Source organism: Acomys russatus, chromosome 3 (genome assembly GCF_903995435.1).
Source record: "Acomys russatus chromosome 3, mAcoRus1.1, whole genome shotgun sequence".
Lineage (NCBI taxonomy): Eukaryota > Metazoa > Chordata > Mammalia > Rodentia > Muridae > Acomys > Acomys russatus.
Window position 1 is genome coordinate 65575649 of NC_067139.1, and position 20618 is coordinate 65596266.

Below are 20618 nucleotides of genomic sequence, written 5' to 3' on the forward strand. Positions count from 1 at the left end.
GGTCTACAAAGCGTCCAGGACAGCCAGCACAGAGAAACCCTGTCTTGGAAAACCAAAAAGTAAAAAAATAAATTTAAAAATTTAAACAATTTAAGAGTGGGTTATAAACAGACCCATAAAAAGTACTTCTCTGTGTATCCAGCTCCATCATCACACATCCAGCATCCCCTGAAGACGACATGTTATCAAATTTGGATGAGGCCTGGAATGTATAAACAAACTCTAAAAGAAACTAAAGAGCTGCCTAGATACCGCAGCTGGGTAAGTGTTTGCTATCGCTAGGTGTTCAGTTCCCTGAGCCCACGTAAAGGTGAGAGAACGGACCCCACAAGTCATCTCTGCCTGCCACATGTACTCATCATAACTACACAAAATACTAGCAAATGCAACATTTTTAAAAGAAATTGAAGCTGTTATTCAAAAAGATACTATGTTTAATACTTTGATCTGGTTTCACTTGCAGATAGTAGCATCTGTATCTCTGTGCGTGTGCATAAGAGATATTAGTGAGGTGCTGAGGATTAACTCCAGGGATTTAAGCTTGCTAGGAGCACAGCCTGTTGAATATTTAAAGGTAAATTACCTTATGTTATCAAGGAAACTGCCACCAAGAAAACTGTGAATGCAAAGAATAACTTCTAAGTATAGTTAAAGAAACCCTTCCAATTAACAATGAAGACAAATAGCCCAAATTTTCAAATGGTAGGAGTATTGAAAAGACACTCCACAAAAGATCATAAGTGAACATATGAAAAGGTGAATAAAGCCATTAGTCACTGGGGAAATACAAATTAAATCCCAATAGCTTGCCAGGTATGGTGGCGCATGCTTTTAATCCCAGCACCCGGGAGGCAGAGGCAGGTGGATCCCTGTGAGTTCGAGACCAGCCTGGTCTACAAAGTGAGTCCAGGCCAGCTAGGGATACACACAAAGAAACCCTGTTTCAAAAGAAAAAAAGAAAAGAAACAAATATTTGTTTAATATGATGTGTATTTTGTTTGCATATATGTCTAGGCAGCACAAGCATGCCCGGTATCCACAGAGACCAGAAGCAGGCACAGATCTTCTGGAGCTGGAATTATAGATGGTTGTAAGCTGCCATGTTGATGCTGGGAAGAAAACCCAGGTCCTCTGGAAGAGCAGCCAGTGCTCTTAACCACAGAACTATCCCTCCAGCCCAGCTGACCAAGAAATTTAAGAGACTGACTGCATTATATGTTATGATGGAAGTCTCCCATATTACTGATGAAATGTGGGAGTGAAGGGTTAAGGATTTTGGAACTCACTGTGGCAGTTTCTCATAGAGCTAACCACACCTCTGCCTATGACCCCATAACTCCGTAATTAGATATTTAATCAAGAAAAATGAAAATATATCTCTACAAAATGACTTAGACAAGAATGTTCATAATGACCCAAAAAGGAAATAATCTAGTACTCACGCATACACATTAGCCGGCTTTCAGTTGCTTGCCACTACCTAAGATAAACCTACTTAATGAGGTTAAAATGTTGTCTCATGATATCGGAGATTTCAGTCCACAGTCACTTGACTCTGTTGCCTTAAGCCCGTGGTGAGGCAGAACACCCACTCAACACTTGGTGGAGCCTGTCGGGGAGTGCTCTTGGCTACCACAGTGCAAGAAAAAGGGTGTGGTCCCACTGTCCTCTTCCAGACCACAGCCCCAGGTAACAGACCCACAGACAGCACCCAAGCCTTTAGCACAAGAGCTTTGGAGTGACACCTCAGCTTCAAGCTGAAACAGCAGGTAAATGAATTTGAGGTATATTCATAAAATAATACTGAACCAGTGTTTAAGTGGAATGAATTTCTGACATGTGCAAAGGAAACCAAACACCAGGAATCCTTACTGTCTAGTTTTGCCTATGAAATTCTACAACAAAACAACAAAACATTGGATATTCTAATGACAATAACTGCAACAATAATAGCATCAAGAAATTTACAAGGCACATCATGACTGAGATACTATCTTTCCAAAGACAACTGAGTCTGTGCCTGGATTTTAGAATTCTTCTCCACTGATTTTTCTATACATAAAAAGGCGATTACTAAACTGCTTTAGATGTAAAATAATGCAGTCTACTATCTTGTAAGACAGCTCCCTATCTTGCCATAGTCACCTCTCCCATGGGACTTCTCTGACCTTTTTTTTTTTTTTTTTTTTTTTTTTTTTGAGCCAGGGTTTCTCTGTCTAGCCTTGACTGTCCTGGACTCACTTTGTAGACCAGGCTGGCCTTGAACTCACAGCTATCCATTTGTCTCTGCCCCTCAAGTGCTGAGATGAAAGGTGTGCACCACCATGCCCGGCTAGTTCATTGGTTTTTAATATGTTCTTTTTTGGTTTTGGTTTTAATTTTAAGACTGTGCAGCCCTCGCAGTCCCGAAACTTGCTATGTAAACCAGGCTGTACTCAAAGTCACAGAGATCTGCCTGCCTATTTCTCCCAAATGCTGGGATTAAAGGTGTGCACCACCACCATTTCTTGGTCTTTTGCTTTTGTGGGGACAAATTATTTAATTTTTTTCTCCTGCGGAAATGTGTATGCACTTTGTTTCTATTGCTGAGTCGATTTTTCTAAGTCGTACTGTCCTTAAAATACCTTTTGATTTTGGTTTTGGTTTTGGTTTTTCAAGACAGCATTACTCTGTGTAACAGCTCTGGCTGTCCTGGAACTTGCTCTGTAGACCAGGCTGACATCAAATGCACAGAGATCTGCATGCCTCTGACTCCTGAGTGCGGGGATTAAAGGTATGCACCACCACTGCCCGGCTTCTGTGTTTTTTTAAGAAGCAAAAACTCCATAATTGTCACTACAGATAACCTTTCTCTTTGAGTATGCTTTGCTGATTCTAAGAGTGGTGCAGACTCAGTGTAGGAACTCAGTGGTGCTCAAAGGCCATGGGGAAGCAGGAGCCCAAGGAGGCTCTAGATATTTGGGAGCTGTCATCTAACTTCTGTGAAGCCGGGTCAAGGGCTGGCAATGGGCAGACCTTTGATTTCTATCCAAGCTTAGGGCCTATGCCAAAGGCCTACTGTAAGGTGGGTCCCAAGCATCATCCAGCCACATCCTTCCTTGGTTTCTCTTGACCCTGAGACAGCTGAGTAACTCTATAGGAGGGCAAGGTAGACGTATTAGACATGGATGGGAAGTAGGGCAGAGGGGAAACCCTGTGTGCATGGACTCAAGATCCAAAGATGATGAGACACCCTAAGGTTCTTCCATGGGGTTTTGAGAGTGGGAGTAGATTGGGGACTCTGAAGGGTGTGGCTTTGGGTCAGATTTTGGTATTTCCACAAGGCACTAATTTAGCCTCCTTCCTGTCACCTCCAGCCTGGGTCAGCAGGAAGATTCCTGGGCATAGTCCTCTTCCTCCAGGAAGCCACAGGGCAGGCTGGCCAGCCTGCCTTCTTCCCATCTCTCCTCTGAGAACAGACAAGGATGCAGACCCCTTTGGCCTATTTTCCATCTCGTGAGAATCCAGAGACTTGGATAAAGCTGAGATCACTCACTCTTGTTATTTGTCTTCTGGCTCTTCTTATCTTCAACCCTTTCTCTCTTTCAGAAGGGTCTTCCCCCTAATTGTCACAGTGTTCCCTCATCCTTCCTTAGCTCAGTGTCTATAGTGGCAAAGGAGAGGACAGGTCCCCAACAAAATTACTCAGGGGATTAACTGGGGGTAGGTCGGCATCTTAGGCCTGCACCTCACCACTTTCCTGGTCACCTGCTCTACCCATGTGCAAGCCTGCTTAGACACTAAGACTTTCTTGTTTCACTCTCTATCCAGAGCCTAGGCCAAGCATCTTATGTGGACCCTGGTGTCATGTTGTCTACACAGCACCTGGCTCAGAGCATAATCTAGAAAATGGGTGCTGCCAGGTGCTGGTGGTGCATACCTCTAATCCTAGCACTTGGGAGGCAGAGGCAGGAGGATCTCTGTGAGTTCGAGGCCAGCCAAGTCTACAGAGAGAGTTCCAGGACAGCTAGAGCTATTACACAGACAAACCATGTCTCAAAAAACAAAAACAAAAACAAAAAGAAAAAAGAAGAAGAAGAAAGAAAGAAAGAAAGAAAGAAAGAAAGAAAGAAAGAAAAGGGGTGTTGTGGGAAGGCTACCTCCCATTCTCCTCTACCTTACTTGGTTCTGCAAAATAACCAAACAGGAATCTGTATTATGCAAGCTTCATTTGGGTTTTGTATATATAACCTGATTTCCTGCATCTGGAGAATGAGGAAGCAGACCCAAGTCTACAAGTTGACCACCCAACCCCCACCACCAGGATGCTCTCTATTCAGTCTTCATAGGATGTGCTTTCTGTCTCTCACAATGCCTGGGCCCTCTGCTCCTTCCACTATTAGACTTCCAGTATGGCCTCCATTACCCTGTTGGTCATCTCTACTTTCCTCTAGGACATGTGGGTATCACACAGGACTGTGCACCCATTATATCATGATCCTAAATTGCTGACTCTACTTAAGGCGCTGGTGTATGTCTAAAGGTGAGTAGGGGCCCCTCCATTAGTGACACCAACCTAGAGGCATCTGGGCTCTGAAGAAAACACATGACCTGCATTAGGACCATATGTGTTCTGGGCAAAGGGCACAGTCATCCTGAGCTCTGCCAACTGTCACTTGGAAAAGAAGACAGAGTTGTGGGTTCACATCTTCTGATATTTGGAATGTTAAGTAATTGCTTTAATTTTTATACACTGGCAATAAATTCCAAAATGTTTCAAAGCAATCGTTAATCCAAATTTCATGTAACCAAGGGCTCATTTTGAATGCTGGTGCTGGTGACTGACTCAGGGGAGTGCCTAACGTGAGTGTTGTGGTCCAGTCTGTATGGTCAAATCATCCTTACTGTCACCTCATCTCACAATAAGGGACATGGAACAAGGGGCAGAAGAAGGCACCGATGCCATTACAATGTAGTACGTGCTATTTGAAAGATGACAGCTTCAGATGAGCTTCCAAAAACAAATCCCAGAGCTTTGCCTTCTTTTATTGTAAGGCTGAGTTCATGTAGGACATAGTCAAGGCTCAATAGTAGCTGCTTCAGTGAACATTTTGTGTGCATGGTGAGTACATATTAGCCTGTTCAACCATACCATGGTTAGTCTACACTATCATCTTTACTTTAGCCTTTACACAGCTGAGATCAGAGAGAGTTACTTTTCAGGGCACCTTAGACTATAGGTAGAGGTCTATGACCAGCACTTCTTCCATTGAATGCAGCATCTGAATTCTTGGGTCCAGCCTAACGTTATACTCAAGAGGGCTCCTGGGACTGGTGGATGAGTGTCTGGCATGGCTCCTGGGGTTGTTGGGACACATGCTATAGCTTCTTCCTGATCTGCTGGCTTATTATCCCAGGCTTGCAGAGGTAGGCTTGATGGTGATCAGCCATTTGAAGAGTCTCACTGGGTTCGGTCCTGCTTGCTCTTCTGAGGAGAGAGGCACGGCCAGATTCCTCTACAGACCATCTCACTGTGCAAGGCATAGTTGATGGCATTGATGGTGGGCATGGTTTTGGCAATGAGGGCAGGCACCTGTTGGGGTGGAAAAGTCCATGAAAGATGCTTTGAATCTTCTACTTCTCTCCCACTCCCACTTCATGACTCTATGCTCTTCTGCCTTGCAACTGCCAACCATCTGTCCTTGGATTGATTCTTCAGCCTCTGAGCTTTACCTGATAGGTTTTCACGGTTCATAAAATGTCATAGAACCCTCTACCACATCCCACCCAAGCCCAACATACCTGTTACTAAGCTGGGTATCAATTTCAGCCCCTGGTCTCAGAGCGCATGGTCAGGCTATGTCTAGCTGTCCCTACCATGTCAGTATGGCCCAGTATGGGGTGGGGCTGTGTGTAGAACAAAAGTATTTTCTGCACTTTATAGATATTTAAAGAAAGAATAGGAGAGGAGGAAGAAAGAAAGAATAAGGTAATGTGCTAGCAGAGAGTCGGAAAATAGTGATACAGGGAGACAGACGTGAAGATGCACAATATTCTTTGGGCTTTGGAAGAGTCTGTACCATCCGTAGCTTGGGAGAGATGAAGCTCACATCTGCAATGGCTGCATATAGGTACAGGAGTGCATAGGGGCCCCAGCCCAGCAGCAGCATCCTGCCTGGCAGAGTGGTGTTCACCTAGGGAGAAAACATCAGAAGAAGTATACATTCAATCCAGGTGGCCATATCCATGTGGAGGCAGGAGTCCAAGCAGAGACCAGGCCCTTGGTAGGGTTTGAACTAGCAGAAGATCTTGGCATCACATGAGCTCTTTGCTTTGAAAGGCTATGCAACCTTATGCCTGTTGTTTAAGTTTACCTGACCTCAGTTTCCTTGTCTATAAAATGGTCTGATAAACCTGAGTCACCTGGAGTAGGGTGGATAACGAGCTTCCTTCGAGGTCTTGGGGTACCCATGGATGATCTAACTTCAGGCTTAGGCTTAGAATGAACTCATTATCAGTAGCTGCAGCCACTTGGTGAGATCACCCTGTCTGGGATCAAAATGTTTCACCACATCAGATATAACCAGGAAGTGGTCCAGCGGGAAAGCTTTTTGATGCTAAAGCCACAAGAATACTACCAACTTGGTATCTAATTCCAGGATGAATTTTTAAATGGTTTTACTCTCCATATACTTTGAGACACCAGGATTTTGATGCAAAATGTCTCATTGGCATGTCACTTTAACGAAGGAGACTTAATTGCATGGGGACATATATCCTTCAGAGTTGGATTTTTAAAATGTGTTGAGCAGTGGTCCTGGTAACATGGCTCAGTGGGTAAATGTCACACTGCACAATCAAGAGGAACAAATTAGAATCTCCAGCAGCCACGTGAAGAGCTGAGTCTTTTAACCCAGCCTATTAACCCAGCACCGGGAGGAGAAGGCAAGAAGAAATGTACATGGGGCTCACTAGTTACCCAGTTACCCAAGCAGCAAGCTCCAGGTTCAGGGAGATGTATGCTCTATTTTCTTAACCGATATATTTTATTAACAACTTAGTGAACGAGCATACGTCACTTATAACCTGACTAACCAAAACAATAGGAATGAGGATTAATGGACACAATAACAAAACCGTAAGAATATCAGTTCCGAAGAACGAGTCTCCTGGCACAATCCACAGGATTTCTTCTGCTGGAACCTTGAGTAACCAGAACCCCGAACCTCAGCAGGAGCCAGAGCCCCGAAGCCTTCCCTTGAGCAGTTCTCTCTAGGAGCATCTCGAAGTGCAGCAATGAACAGCCAAAACTATTCCAAGTCTCCAAAAAGCCCCGCCTTCAGTTCTGGGCTCATTTATATATCTCCTCCCAGAGTCTGTTCATGGGATCTTTTCAGCTGGCAACAATCAAGCTCCCACACGAGATGGTCAGTCTTCTAGTGGATTAACCTCACCTGTTCTCTCACCATTCCAATCCTGTGCTTGGGATCTTAAAAAACAAGTTTATCTCTCCTTCATGGAGAGACTCCCACTCAAAAACTAGAGAGTGACAGAGAAAGGCAATAAGTACGGACTTCTGGTCTCCACAGGAACATGAGCCCCTCCCCCACAGCTCTTCAAATGTGAACCAGGAAACATTTTTTTTCCCTTGTGAACTTCCCCCTTCCAGAGAAAAATATGTACTTAAGACTGATGGAGGAGGGCCTTCCAGGGAGAGGCTGAAGATAGGAGAAAACTAGCACCTCAGTGGTAGACAGTGTCACCTCCAGAAGCTTTCTGTCTTTGCTCAGGTCTTTGGGCCTGTGGATAATGACCAATCCTGATGCAAGCAGAGCTGATGATTCAAAATCAGCCTGAAAGAAAATCATGGTGGTGGCCTTCTGCTGGATATAATCCCCAATAAATGTGAAGACGTCATGAGTGCCGATATAAGTTAGGGTGGGTAGATAAATGCTTACCTCCAAACCTAACAACCTAACTCCAAACCCTGGGACCCGCGTGGTGGAAGGAGAGAACTGACTCTGTCAAGTTGTTGGTTCTCCATGTGTGTGCACCGTTGTAAACCAGGATGGCCTTAAACTCACAGAGATCATCCTGCTTTTACCTTTCAATAAGTTTTTTAAAAGTTGTGATGGCATGCATTGTTGATGAAGTGCAAATTGATGCAGCCACTATGAAATCAGTGTGTTTGCTCCTCAGGAAATTTATCTATTATACGAACCAATAGTATTGTTTCTGGGCATATACCCAAGGACTGTTTCATACTACAGAGACATATGCTCATCTATGTTCATAACTGTACTAGTCCCAATTGCTGGGACATGGAAACAGTATAGAAGTCTATCAACTGATAAGTGGATAAGAAAGCTGGATAATAATAGATAATAAAATTTTATTTGGCTGCAAAGAAAGAAGAAGTCATGAAATATATAGGTAAATGAGTGAAACTGGGAAGCGTACTGAGGGGAGACCCAGACCTAGAAAGACAAGAATCCCATATCCTCACTCATATGTGGATCTTAGCATCAATTGTTTATATTTGTGTGTTGAGTTTGGAGGATCCATGGAATCTAAGAAACTAGAAAAGGATGTTGGGGTGGGGGGAGAGAAAGAGCTAATGAAGGACTATAATAGAACACCAATGATGTGAAGGGAAGGGAAGAAAATGGGTGGGGAGACACGTGGGGAGAGGTTTGTGAGTGTAGTGGGGAGGGGGTAGTTTGAACAAGCCAAATGGAAATGTACTATTTTATGAACCTCATCCACTGGAGTTAACCATCCTAGAGGATTATGCTCCTCCCAGATGCCATAGATTGCCCAATGAAAAGCCCAGTTCCAGATATGAGCTACTTCCTTTGAGTAGTTGGTCATAGGTGTCATGGTGAGTCTTCCAAACAATATAGGATATTGCCATTGTTCTTGGTCGCCCTAAGAACTTGATAGCAAGACCCTATTTCTGAAGTCACTTTAGTACAGCACACAAGGATATCAAGTTGGTATTGACTAAGACACTGTTCTATGCTGGCTGGCTTTCATAGTACTGGGAATTGTTATACAGAAAGCTGGGGCAAAAGTCATTAACAGTCTTACCTATCTGTGAACTCTGTGAATTACAATAATTTCTGGCATCGCAGGATATGCCCATTGGTATAATAATGGCACAAAAGTTATAGGGGTAACCATTCACTTTCTGGTTGAATTTAAGGCCCAGTTGCACAGGAAGAAATGCATTCCTGGTACTTTAATCCAGCCAACAACCCATAGAGCACAGACTGTTAGAGGTAGGGGTCAGGGAGGGTGGGAGTAACAGTATCTTTTGGACAGGACATGACTTCCACACTCACAGATTCACAGAAGCTGTGGTTGTCTGCACAAGACCAGGCCAACCAACATCTGGCAAGGAGTGAAGAGGTTCATGAGCTCCACTCCTAAGTGAGAAGCTGTGCACACCTGACCGCTTTCAAGGGTGTGGCCTCAGGTTGGCTGACCATGCTCCAGGGGATATTTTCGCATGTATGAGTATATTGGCAGCACAAACTGGGGTTGGTGGATTCGTTTTTTAAGGAGGACATGAAGCTGGAAACTGAGGAAATAGGGGTAGGCCTGAGAGGAGTTCTGGGAAAGAGTGGGGATTGAATATGACAAAAATACATTGTGTGAAATTCTCAAAGAATTAATAAAAATGGTTTTTAATGTTGAGGAGGACAATGTGGAAGAGAATACAGGACATGATTCTCTAGCCTCCAAGCTAGGACCCAGGATTCTTGTTCTTGTGTGGGCCTCGATCTTTAAGCTAGGTCCACAGATGAAACTAATTAATAATGTTATTATCTAATCTATGGTAATAAATTTAAGTGGCAGATTGTCTTAATAAAAAGATGTTGTTTTTGTTTTTGTTTTCGAGACAGGGTCTCTCTGTGTTAGCTTTGGTTGTCCTGGACTCGCTTTGTAGACCAGGCTGGCCTTAAACTCACAGCGATCCACCTGCCTCTGCCTCCTGAGTTCTGGGATTAAAGGCGTGCGCTACCACGCCCGGCAATAAAAAGAATTTTTATGCTCTAAAATTGAGCCCTTTGTTGAAGAGTCCTAGATCTAGGTTTGGATCCATCTCTGTGTGGTATTTGCTGAGTCATCTAGCTACCTTCCCTCTGCCTCAAGTCAGTCTGTGACATGGGAGTCAAAAAGCTTTCATTTGTTAGAAAAGATTCACAAAGATGAGGTAAAGATAAAGCAAGGAAACCAGGTGTGGTGTTGCACACCTTTAATCCCAGCACTAGGGAGACAGAGGCAGGCAGATGGGTGTGAGTTGGAGGCCAGTCTGGTCTACAAAGTGAATCCAGGACAGCCAAGGCTACCCAGAAAAGCCCTGTCTCAAAAAACAAACAAACAAGCAAACAAAAGATACACCAGGGGCCTATTAGAGCCAGGAGTCAGGGAGGTTGGGAGTATTATAGGAATTATAATAGCTATAATGTCAATATTTGCTCTCATAAAAAAATAGCATTTGTTGCTCGTTATGACTCATCTGTTAATTTTTTTAGGTAGCAAGGTTAAATTAAAATCTCTGTTAAGAGATTTTAATATAGGAACTCTGAAATGGCCAGAAGGTCTTACTTTAAAGCATCATTTTTTTTTCTTGGGCAAATGTGCTTGTAGGTGTAGTTTTATATTGTGGGTAATAGCCTGTGACTGTGATTAAATTAAACACCTTAAAGCAATTTAAAAAGCAACATTTGAAGAGCCCTGCAATTTAGTGGCAAGCCTCAAATCCCTGCGATGACCAGAGTGTAACAGCGTGGATGATGTACTGTCGAAGCCTGGGTCTCAGGGCTCCAGGGTCTGGGTTAATCTGTCCTATTTTGGCCCGTGCTCCCTAAGCTTTGGAAATCCGCGCAAAGGGAAGGTATTTTCTAGCCCTAACAGCACATTCTCTATGCAAGCTGATTTTTCTCATGACTGCTACAAACACCAAAAAATGCTGACTTCTGCCGTCCTCAGCATGTTTCCAGAATCTGAAAGGATCAAGAGATTCCTGCTGCTGTAGAGCTGGCTCCTTACCTGGAGGTGACCACTCCTGGACAGTTTCTCTTCCATGAGCCGGTAGGAAATGAGTGTGATGAAGAGGGGTACAAGGAAGTTGAAAAAGGCCATGGTGAAGAGGAAACTGATGAAGTTTCTACAGACAAGGGGGTAGAAAAACAAGGGTCAACTCCAGGGTACCAATAGTCCAGGCCCACCAGCATCTGTGCTGGACAGTGTGACATGCCATCGCATCTTAGACAAGCACTCAGACTGTAGCTGCTCCAGTACCCAGCTGAACTCTCCTCAGCACTCAGCGGCCATAGGTCTTTCTGACATTTGCCTTTGGGAGCCAGGAGCTGAGATGAAGAAGGGATTCCTATTCTTTGTCTTTCTTTCGTTTGTTTGTTTGTTTTTGAGACAGCTTTGGCTGTCCTGGACTTAGTTTGTAGATCAGGCTGGCCTCAAACTCACAGAGATCTGCCTGTCTCTGCCTCTTTGAGTGCTGGGATTACAGGCATGTGTCACTGTGCCCGGCTGAAGTAATTTCTTCAAGCTCAAATGCTTAGCCTTGCTGTGTTGTTTGTTAGCCAGGAATTGAAGATGGGATTCTTCAATTTGAAGAGCACATTCACTAAATCCTGGAGGAATCACTGGGCTAAAAGGAAACCTCTTGTGTGGTGTAAGGACTTGAAAATAACCCATTAATGGCAAAGAGATTGGATAGTGTATCACTTAAGAAGTCAATGAAGGGGGCTGGAAAGATAGCTGAGGAATTAAGAGCACTTTCTGCTCTTCTAGAGATCCTGAGTTCAATTCCCAGCAACCACATGGTGGCTCCAAACCATCTATAATAAGATCTAGTGCCCTATTCTGGTGGGAAGGCACACGTACAGGCAGAATGTTATATACATAATAAATATATTTCTTAAAAAAGAAGTCAATGAAAGTGCTAGGTATGGTGGCTTACATCTGGGAGGCCAAGCCAGGAGGATTACCACAAGCATGCTGCCAACCTGGATAAACAGTGAATTCCAGGATGTAGTGTGAGATTGTGTCTCAAAATATATACAATGGAAAACTCATTAAAAGGCCCAAAAGGAACCTAGGGTCTCAGTTTAGGCCTTGAGGAGACAGGAGGATGGCAGAAACAAGTAGGGGTTACCCGAAGGAAGATCCTGACTTCGCGAAATACAGGATATTCAAGGAATACATTTTTTTGTTGTTCACTAAGGAGAAGTAGGAGAAAGGGCTCTCCGAGGACCCTTGTAGGTGGTGTTCTGAAGAACACTGGGGCCATCCAAGCGCAGAGGTCAGTTTCCCCTGAGAAACCTAGTATCCGGGGCCAATGCTTCATGAGTTGGCACTGTCAACAAAACATGAGCACAATGTGACTGCTCTGGAAAGAAGATGGAGAAGCTGGAGGCATAGTGCTAGAAGCCGTGTGACCAGTCCCCAAAACGATCCCTGATGAAATTTCCAATATCTTTTCTCCCAGAGCTACACAGATGGTGCAGTGGTAGAATAGTCCATGGTTGGGGAGACTGCATATGTTCAGTCCTGCCTTGTCAGGGATCACCCCACAGTAAATGCTCAAAGAAGATGTAGAGTTTATCTCCAAGCTGGGAAGTCCCCACCAAGGCAAAGGCCTTACATGCTTTGGATCTGTTGATCTAAGGGCATGGGTGCCTCCCCAAATCAATGAATTCTGAGCCAAGACAGCTCCTTGTGCTGAAGAGAGCCAAAGAGTAGTGGCGCTTCATAATAGTTATGACTGATATAGGCAAATGACCCACTGTATAATGTTCCATTGGATACTTGAATCTGAGTTGGATTTTTTTGTAATATCTATACTGCTTGCCTGGTCTCAATGACAGTCTGTAAGTGATTGCCATGACTAAGGAGTTCAGATGTCCTCAAATGTTGACATAGTTCCAGTGCAGTTCACAGCTGGAATATTCTTCTTATAGAAGCTTACAGTCAAGATCCCTATGGAAGAAAGCCTCATAGCTACAAGTTCCATCTCACCTGTCACCTCTAGAATAGTCCAGTGTGCAGCATGTCCCCACTGGCTCATAGTCATAGTGGCCCCAGCCCATGAGCGGCAAGGACGCCCAGAAGGCAGATGACAACCACACAAACAACATCAGAGGGATGGCCGTGTCCCATGCCAACTGTCTCCCTGCATGAGAAAGAGGAAGGATGGGTTGTAAAGAGATAACTTGACCCCATGTGAAAGAATGGATTTTGTAGCTACAGAGTGTCCCCAAACCCCTAGTCCAGTGTTAATAGCATGGAGCCTCAGAAAAGCCAGGAGTATCTTTGAGCCTTGTTTTTCTTCATAGTGAGCATGGAGCTCTCTGCCTTTGAGCACTATGAACAAAAGAGATCATGGGTAGGTAGTGATGGTTTCCTCTTACATCCTACAACATCTTCAGAGAAGAGAAAGGGGCAGGAGGGAAGGAGTGAAAACAAAAGATAGGTGTGTCTCCCAAAGCCAAGTTTAAGGTTAAGGCACACGCAGTAGTTCAGGTAGAGGTGGGGTGCTTGCTGAGAGGCAGGGCGTCTGCTTCCAGGATGTTCTAGAAAGCCTCAGGGACTTGGGTTCTCTTTGAGTGCTGCTGGTAGAAGCTATTGTATGGACAGCCTGACTAACCTGTTGTCCTGTTCTCTCTGTCCTCTGAGGTCTCATTGACTGACGTGGCCTCAGCATTTCTGTCCCAGAGTCTTTATCTGCGAATTATTTATTGATCTCCTTTGACACTAAGGCAGAGGACGGGGCCCCAGATAGGATTGAACCAGCAAAGAAGAGCAGGTTTACAACCTCTCTCACACCTAAGCTCTCTTGATAACATCTCAGATGGACTTTTCTTAAATGTGCTTCCCTGTTAAATATAGGTTTATGTCCTCAAATTCAGGTGCTGAAGCTATAATCTCCAGTGCGATGGCATTTGAAGGTAGGACTTTGGGAGATTATAAATCAAGACTGGGGTGTCCCTGGGTGAAATTAGTGTGTGTTCTCTTAGATGGCAGTGTGGTCCCCAACTCTCATATTCTTATAGGAGAAGACATGAGAGTAATGACCTTGCTTTCTTCCATGTGAAGATACAGCTTGGTGAACGTCTGTGCAGAGGACCGCACCAAGACCAGACCATCTGGCACACTGATCTCAGACTCGACAGAAATACATCTCTAGTGTTTAAACCATCTACGCTTTGATGTTTAGCTCTAGCAGTAGCTCAGGCTCACTGAGGCCTCTACTCCAACAGAGAACATGGCAATTAATGTACTGCTTAGCTCACATTTGACAGATGTGTTTTTGCATGAAAAACATTTCCAAGATGGAATGTGCACTGCCACCCAGTAAAGGAACAGAGGAGGCCGCCTTCCTTCCGCCTTCCTCCTGCCTTCCTCCCGCCTTCCTCCCGCCTTCCTCCCGCCTTCCTCCCGCCTTCCTCCTCTCTCATCTCCATCTTTATGTTTCTCCGAGCCACTCTCCATGGCAGAAAGAGATTTGATGTGGAGGCTTGGTGGGACTGGAGGCTAATTGTAGAAATGTATGTGGCTATCAGAGAAGATACTCCTCTCTCTCTCTCTCTCTCTCTCTCTCTCTCTCTCTCTCTCTCTCTCTCTCTCTCTCTCTCTCTCTCTCTCCCTGTCCCTGTCCCTCTCTCTCTCTGTTTCCTCTCTCTCCCTCTCTGTATGTGTTTGTGCATGTGCTGCGTGCATATGTGTGTGCATGCATGGTGTGTGTGTGTGTGTGTGTGTGTGTGTGTGTGTGTGTGTGTTGAGATGATGCTGTGGACATTTGGAACAGGTTTTAGGATGGAAGTAGTGAAAAAGGTGTCTCCAGGGACACATTGATGGGAGAGGCTAACGTCTTATTACTTGGCATAAGCACAAGACAGCCTTTCACCTGGAGAGAGGCTGCTAATGCCTGAATGTTAGGCTATGAGGGTAATGGACCCAACAGGGGCCTTCCTGCTGGTAAAGTTCACTACATAAGACTTGGGACTCAGTCGAGAGGGGAACCTTCTCAAAAATGACCTCTGACCTCTGGAGACATCCTAGCTATCGTCAATGCCAGCCTCAACCCTCCTTACTGTGTGACACAGGCAAGTTGGTTACTTTCTCTGTGGCTCTGTTAAGCTGCACACTGAAGGTTTTCTGGGTAGGTCAGTTGAATGTTTATGTGCGTCTCTCTGGTGGTGATAACAATGTGTGTTTTCATGTGCATTGAAATTTAAATACATTACACCTGTGATTTCACAGATATCAGTTAAAATAAGAAGTGAAACATAATAACTTTTCTTGACCCCATGTATCTCAAGGTTGGCCTTGAGTTCACTAAGTAGCTAACCATGACCTTGAGCTCCTGATCTTCCTGCCTCTGCCCCCCACCCAGTGCTGGCATTATAGACACGCGCCACCATGCCTGGTTCATGTGGCGATGAGGGCAGATCCAAGCCCTCATAAATGGTAAGCAAGGACCCAACCAATTGAGCTATATTACCAGACCCTAAACTAAGTTCTAAAGGAAATTGGGAAGGGCACATTTGTAATAGCTACAGCTTGGGAGATAGAGGGCAAGACCAGCCTGGACTGCATAAGCCTCTGTCATTAAAAAAACAAAACAAAACAAAAACCCAAACCAATCTACCAAAAAACAAACAAACAAAAAAACCCACAAAACCCAAAACAAACAAACAAAAAAACCCAACCAAACCAAAAAAACAAAACAAAACAACAACAACAAAAAAAACAAAAAACAAAAACAAAAAAACCAAAAACCAGCCTAAACAAAATAAAACAAAAACCATAAAACTGAAATAAAAGTTTAAAAACTGTTTAAAAGTAACTAATTTGTTGGGAAAAAATAACAAGCAAGGGTTAGGGATCTAGCTCACTTAGTACACGGTCAACTGTCTTGCTTAAACCACCAGGTTGATCCCTAGCACTGCACAGTCCAGTCATAGGAGGTCACACCAGTGACCCCAGCATAACGTCTGAGGCCGCCTTGGGATACATGAGACCCTGCCTTAAAACAAAATAAAACCACTAAAAACTGGCAAGCAACCACAGAGCAGGAGGCACACTGATAACTAAATCTAATAGCTCTGCCATGGGCACGCGCGCGCACACACACACAGACACACACACACACACACACACACACACACACACACTTGCCCTCCTTCTGCCCTCCAACTGTACCTGACTGCCAGGATATTTTCTATATCCATGATCTCATTTGATTTTTCAAAATGAATCTCTGATCATTTTTTCTTAATAATCTTGCAGAGAGGAAAACCAAGGTTCAAAGGGAGGAGGGAGGCAGAAACATACGGGTGCAATAGTGGTGATAGCGACCCCAGGCAATGGCTGCACTGCCACAGATGCTGGCCAACGCTGTTGCAAATCCCTGGAAACCATGAGCCTGGCAGCCCTCTGAACCATATGGCCAGCGCCTGTGGGAAACAATGGGCACAGTGAGACTTCCCTCCACCCTTTCCACCTCCCACACCGGCCCAGGCAAATCTGGAAGGTTCCTGGATATTAGCCCTGCTTCTGCAAGGAGGACTTTATTATCACTGTCCTCCCACAAAGGAACTTGGAGTCTTGGAGTTTAAGTCAGTGAGATAAAGAGGTCCATCTGATGGATACAGGCTCCTTAGGCTCAGTGAGTTTTCTGAACCACCAATGTGCCAGAGGATCTTTGTGAATGATTATATGTCTCCATCACAGGTGGAAAAACTGAGGCCAAGAGAAAGTATTATTTATCTAGGGTGGCACACAGAGGAAGGCAAAGTTCTGGATTCTCAGAAAGAAGTGCTGGTTCATAGAGAGGAAGAATGATCATTGATTCAAGCCCCAAAGATGCTTAGCAGGCAAAATGACAAGACTCTGGTGTGCACATGAGGTGTTAGATTCTGGTTAAAATTCTGTTTGCTTTAACAAGTATGTTTTTAGGGTTTGCTAGACAATATTAGTTCAAACTATTTGTAAATAATTAAATCAATACATCAAACAACACATTATGAATTAGGTTGTAATATGTAATTGACAGAAGTATCCCGGGACTGGAAATAATAGAGCAAATACTCAAGGGTAGACTACCCGAGTACAGGGCTCAGGCTCTGAATCCCTCCAGCGCACTGTCTCTATGGTCAAGTCTGAGCAACCCCTGCATTCCATACATTGGCTATTTCTTTAGCAATACTCAGAAAGTTCAGTTTAATTTATTTCAGCCTGCCTAACCTCTAACCTTGGGATGGTTTTCAGTACGTAGAAAGAAAGATTCTGCTGTGCTTGCCCGTGACCTCAAGGTGAAGCCCTAGGCAAGCTCCCAGAGCCCATGGAAAGGGAAGGAGCTGGTACCGGAGGAGGCTGGATACAGCTGCAACAAGAGCATTCAGGCTGATCCCAGTGTCTGCCAGGGCCAGGCTCAGTATCAGCAGGTTGCTGGGAGTCCTCAGATCCGGAGTCTTGCAGAAAGAGAAGATGGTCAGGCCATTGAGGCTGAGGCCAGAGAGCGCTGAAAGGAAGGGCGGTGGCTGGTATCAAGGCTTGTGAGACCCATGTGGGTGTCAGAAGCAGGGTCTGAGGTTGATGGAGTTACAGTAACCTACCAGATTCCACCACATGACCTCTCAGCACAGTTTTTCAAATGCTGCTCTAGTGGGATGACCCTCAGATACTAAAATCTGTGATTCTCCTTGTTCACTGCCTGCTGACAGTCTAACAGGAAGATGTACAAGAAGACCATACAGCCCAGCGTGGCGCATGCTATGACAATCAGTCACTGATAAGTGCTAAATAAGCAGGTGCCAGGCACCCTGAAGGGCAGTTTGCATGGATCCTTTCATTCAGTCTTCTCTCTGTGGCTCAGAGATGCAAGATAGCATGCACGGAGTGCAAGGCAGTTAGGAAGTAGCAGAGCTAGGGACAGTCTCAAGTCTTTCCGATTTTAAAGTACCTTCTTCAAGGGCTGTGGGGCAATGTCAAGGATGGAGAAGAGGATCCAACTTAGAGTGGGTCACTAGGCAAGGTGAAACTGCAAGAGGGGCTCTGTAGAAGGAGCCACTCCCCGATGTTCTCTGAACTATCTTAACCTTAGCTTCTTGCTTCTGAACTGAAGAGCGAGAGTTGGGACTGGTGGGCAAGTTACTCAAGAAGCTGACGCAGGAGGACTACAAGTCCAAAGTCAGCCCACATAACCCACCGCAAGACTAAAATGTAAAAATGGGGTTAAGGATAAAACCAGTGGGAGAGAACTTACCTAGCTTGCAGGAGGCCCTGAGTTATGGCCTCTGTTACATTCTGCTCTCACTAGAAAAGGGGAAATGATGGAGTGGGAAAGATCTTTCCTTTAAGATAGTGGAGGTCAATGTTCCCTGGATGGGGAGGCCTGGTGGCACCCAGAGGAAGGATAGCAGGCTACCAAGAAGAGACTTGATACCCTATGAGCATATACAGGGGGAGGTGGTCCCCCTCAGTCATAGTCATAGGGGAGGGGAGTAAGGGGAAAATGGGAGGGAGGGAGGAATGGGAGGATACAAGGGATGGGATAAGAATTGAGATGTAATATGAATAAATTAATAAAATATATTTTTAAAAAAAGATAGTGGAGGTCAGTGCATGGAAAATAATCCCAGAAAGAAAGAACAGCATATGTAGAGATGTAAAGTAAAATTTCACAGCATAGTAGAGGACCAGGAAGCAGTCAGAGTTTCAAGGGCTCCCTGAAACTGGGGTATGCTTGATGGTGTCTAAGATCTGATCTGCAGGACAGTCCCAGTGGCTGTCATTCTTTCCCATTGCCAGTTGTCACTATGTGAGAGATTGTATGGGTTACTCTTCTGGGTCTAGTCTGAAGGAAGAAGACTGTACCCTGTAAGCCTGTCTTCAGAATGACTATTTCTGTTCTCACAGAACATCCTGGAGAGAAAAGTTTGAGGCCAGTATCCCTCAGGCCTAAGTAGCTGCTGTCGGAGAAGTGCCTTTTGTTGTAGAAATAGACCTTGTGGAAGTAGTGGCAGGTTTAGGCAGAGCTGGCAGGGGCATAGTGAACTCAAATTGCTTATATGTCTATCAGGCAGTGATTTTATACTAATGATCCCACTTAAGCTCTGTAGACACCCATATATAAAGACTAGGCTCTGGGGGAGGGGGTGGTCAGAGAGCTGAAATAACCTGACAAAGTCCCATAGAGAGCAGGTAGCTCAGCTGTCTGTCTCCGAAGACTTCTGATGGCCTTCGTGGTCTTATGTGAGATTCTTAGCAAAATTTCTAGGGAGTGGATTATATTTTCTTTTGGCTTGGGGGATATGAAAAGCCTAGGCCTGTCTCAGCCACCTCCTGAGCAGATAGCTCCTGTTCAAGTGTCTCTGTCTTTGACCCCTGCCTGCCTTCTCTCTCCCGACTCCTACACAGCATATTACACCCTACTGGGGCAGTCATGAGAAGACCACTGGATCTAGACACAGAGGAGAGGCAGCCAAGATGGTATGGTACCCTGTCTTCTGCCCACTCCACAGTTGTGGTCTGAGTCCTTGCTCCACCAAAGGTCTTGCTTGGCTCACCTTCCACCAGCAGCACTGTTCCTACAGCCAGCACCTCGAGTTCCCCAAATCCAGCAGGCAAGGCCCTGGTTGCTGCCATCCTTGCACTCCCTCCTTGTCAGCCACCCAGCTCTTTTTTCTGGCTCTCTGAAATCCGGGTCCTCCTTTTTTAAATGATCACTCCACTTGCAGGCACATGGCGATTATTATGGTAGACTTAGAACACCTTCTTTATTCCTTACCCTTCTAAACCTTCCTCTTGGCTCACACAGAAGGAGCCTATTCAGTAGATGGACAGTGCAGCCTTTGTGAAGCTGGAATGAGCCCTGCCTTGTTCATTTCAGCGCACTAGGCAGGATTAAGGTCTAGGATCCAAATGGTGTGTGACTGAAAGCTGAACTGGGAAAGGGTTGCGTAACCAAGGAAGGGAGGTGGAAGAAAGGATTTGAGCTGCAGCTGCCCCCCGAGAATTGGATAGTAGCCAGGCTCATAGGCATGTGCAGGCAAGCCTTGGGGGAAGGATGAGATATTTTTTTAATTTTTTATTAATTTATTCTTGTTACATCTCAATGGTTATCCCATCCCTTGTATTCTCCCATTCTTCCCTCCCTCCCATTTTCCCCTTATTTCCCTCCCCTATGACTGTTCCTGAGGGAGATTTCTCAGCTATTAAAAACAAGGAATTCCTGAAATTTGTGGACAAATGGATTGAGCTAGAAATGATCATAATGAGTGAGTTAACCCAGAAACAGAAAGACTCAAATGGCATATACTCACTTATATCTGCATACTAGCCCAAGGGGCATGTCCCACAAAAGCCTTCACTTACCAGGAAACTGGGACAGAGGGGAGGACATCCTATAGGATGAGATTTTTGAAGTCACCTGCTGTGGTAAAACAAACATTGACAGGGACCAGACTCTTAGCTTCTGGTCCTGCATCTGCCATTACTGGCTATCTGCTCTGCATCGCAGCCACTGGGTCATTTTCTATTCAACTTAGATGTTTCTGCACCATGCCTTTTGCTGGTTAAGTGGTGGTTGGAATCCATGGTGGATT

At 44.9% G+C, this 20618-nt stretch overlaps 1 protein-coding gene across 4 annotated transcripts; it reads right to left on the reverse strand.

Moving 5' to 3' along the window:
* Positions 1 to 5440: 5440 nt before the first annotated feature.
* On the reverse strand, positions 5441 to 19659 carry Rgr (retinal G protein coupled receptor). 4 transcript variants are annotated; one of them, XM_051143296.1, is made up of 7 exons: positions 19581 to 19659; positions 17377 to 17533; positions 16345 to 16466; positions 13027 to 13180; positions 11038 to 11155; positions 6060 to 6173; positions 5441 to 5572 (listed from the first exon to the last, which is right to left on the reverse strand). In XM_051143296.1, exons 1-7 carry the CDS (start codon positions 19657 to 19659, stop codon positions 5441 to 5443), a joined length of 876 nt encoding a protein of 291 aa, XP_050999253.1. The 4 variants fall into 4 exon arrangements, with proteins under 4 accessions (XP_050999253.1, XP_050999252.1, XP_050999254.1 ...); XM_051143295.1 differs by having other exon boundaries at positions 16345 to 16493; XM_051143297.1 differs by lacking the exon at positions 6060 to 6173.
* Positions 19660 to 20618: the final 959 nt, after the last annotated feature.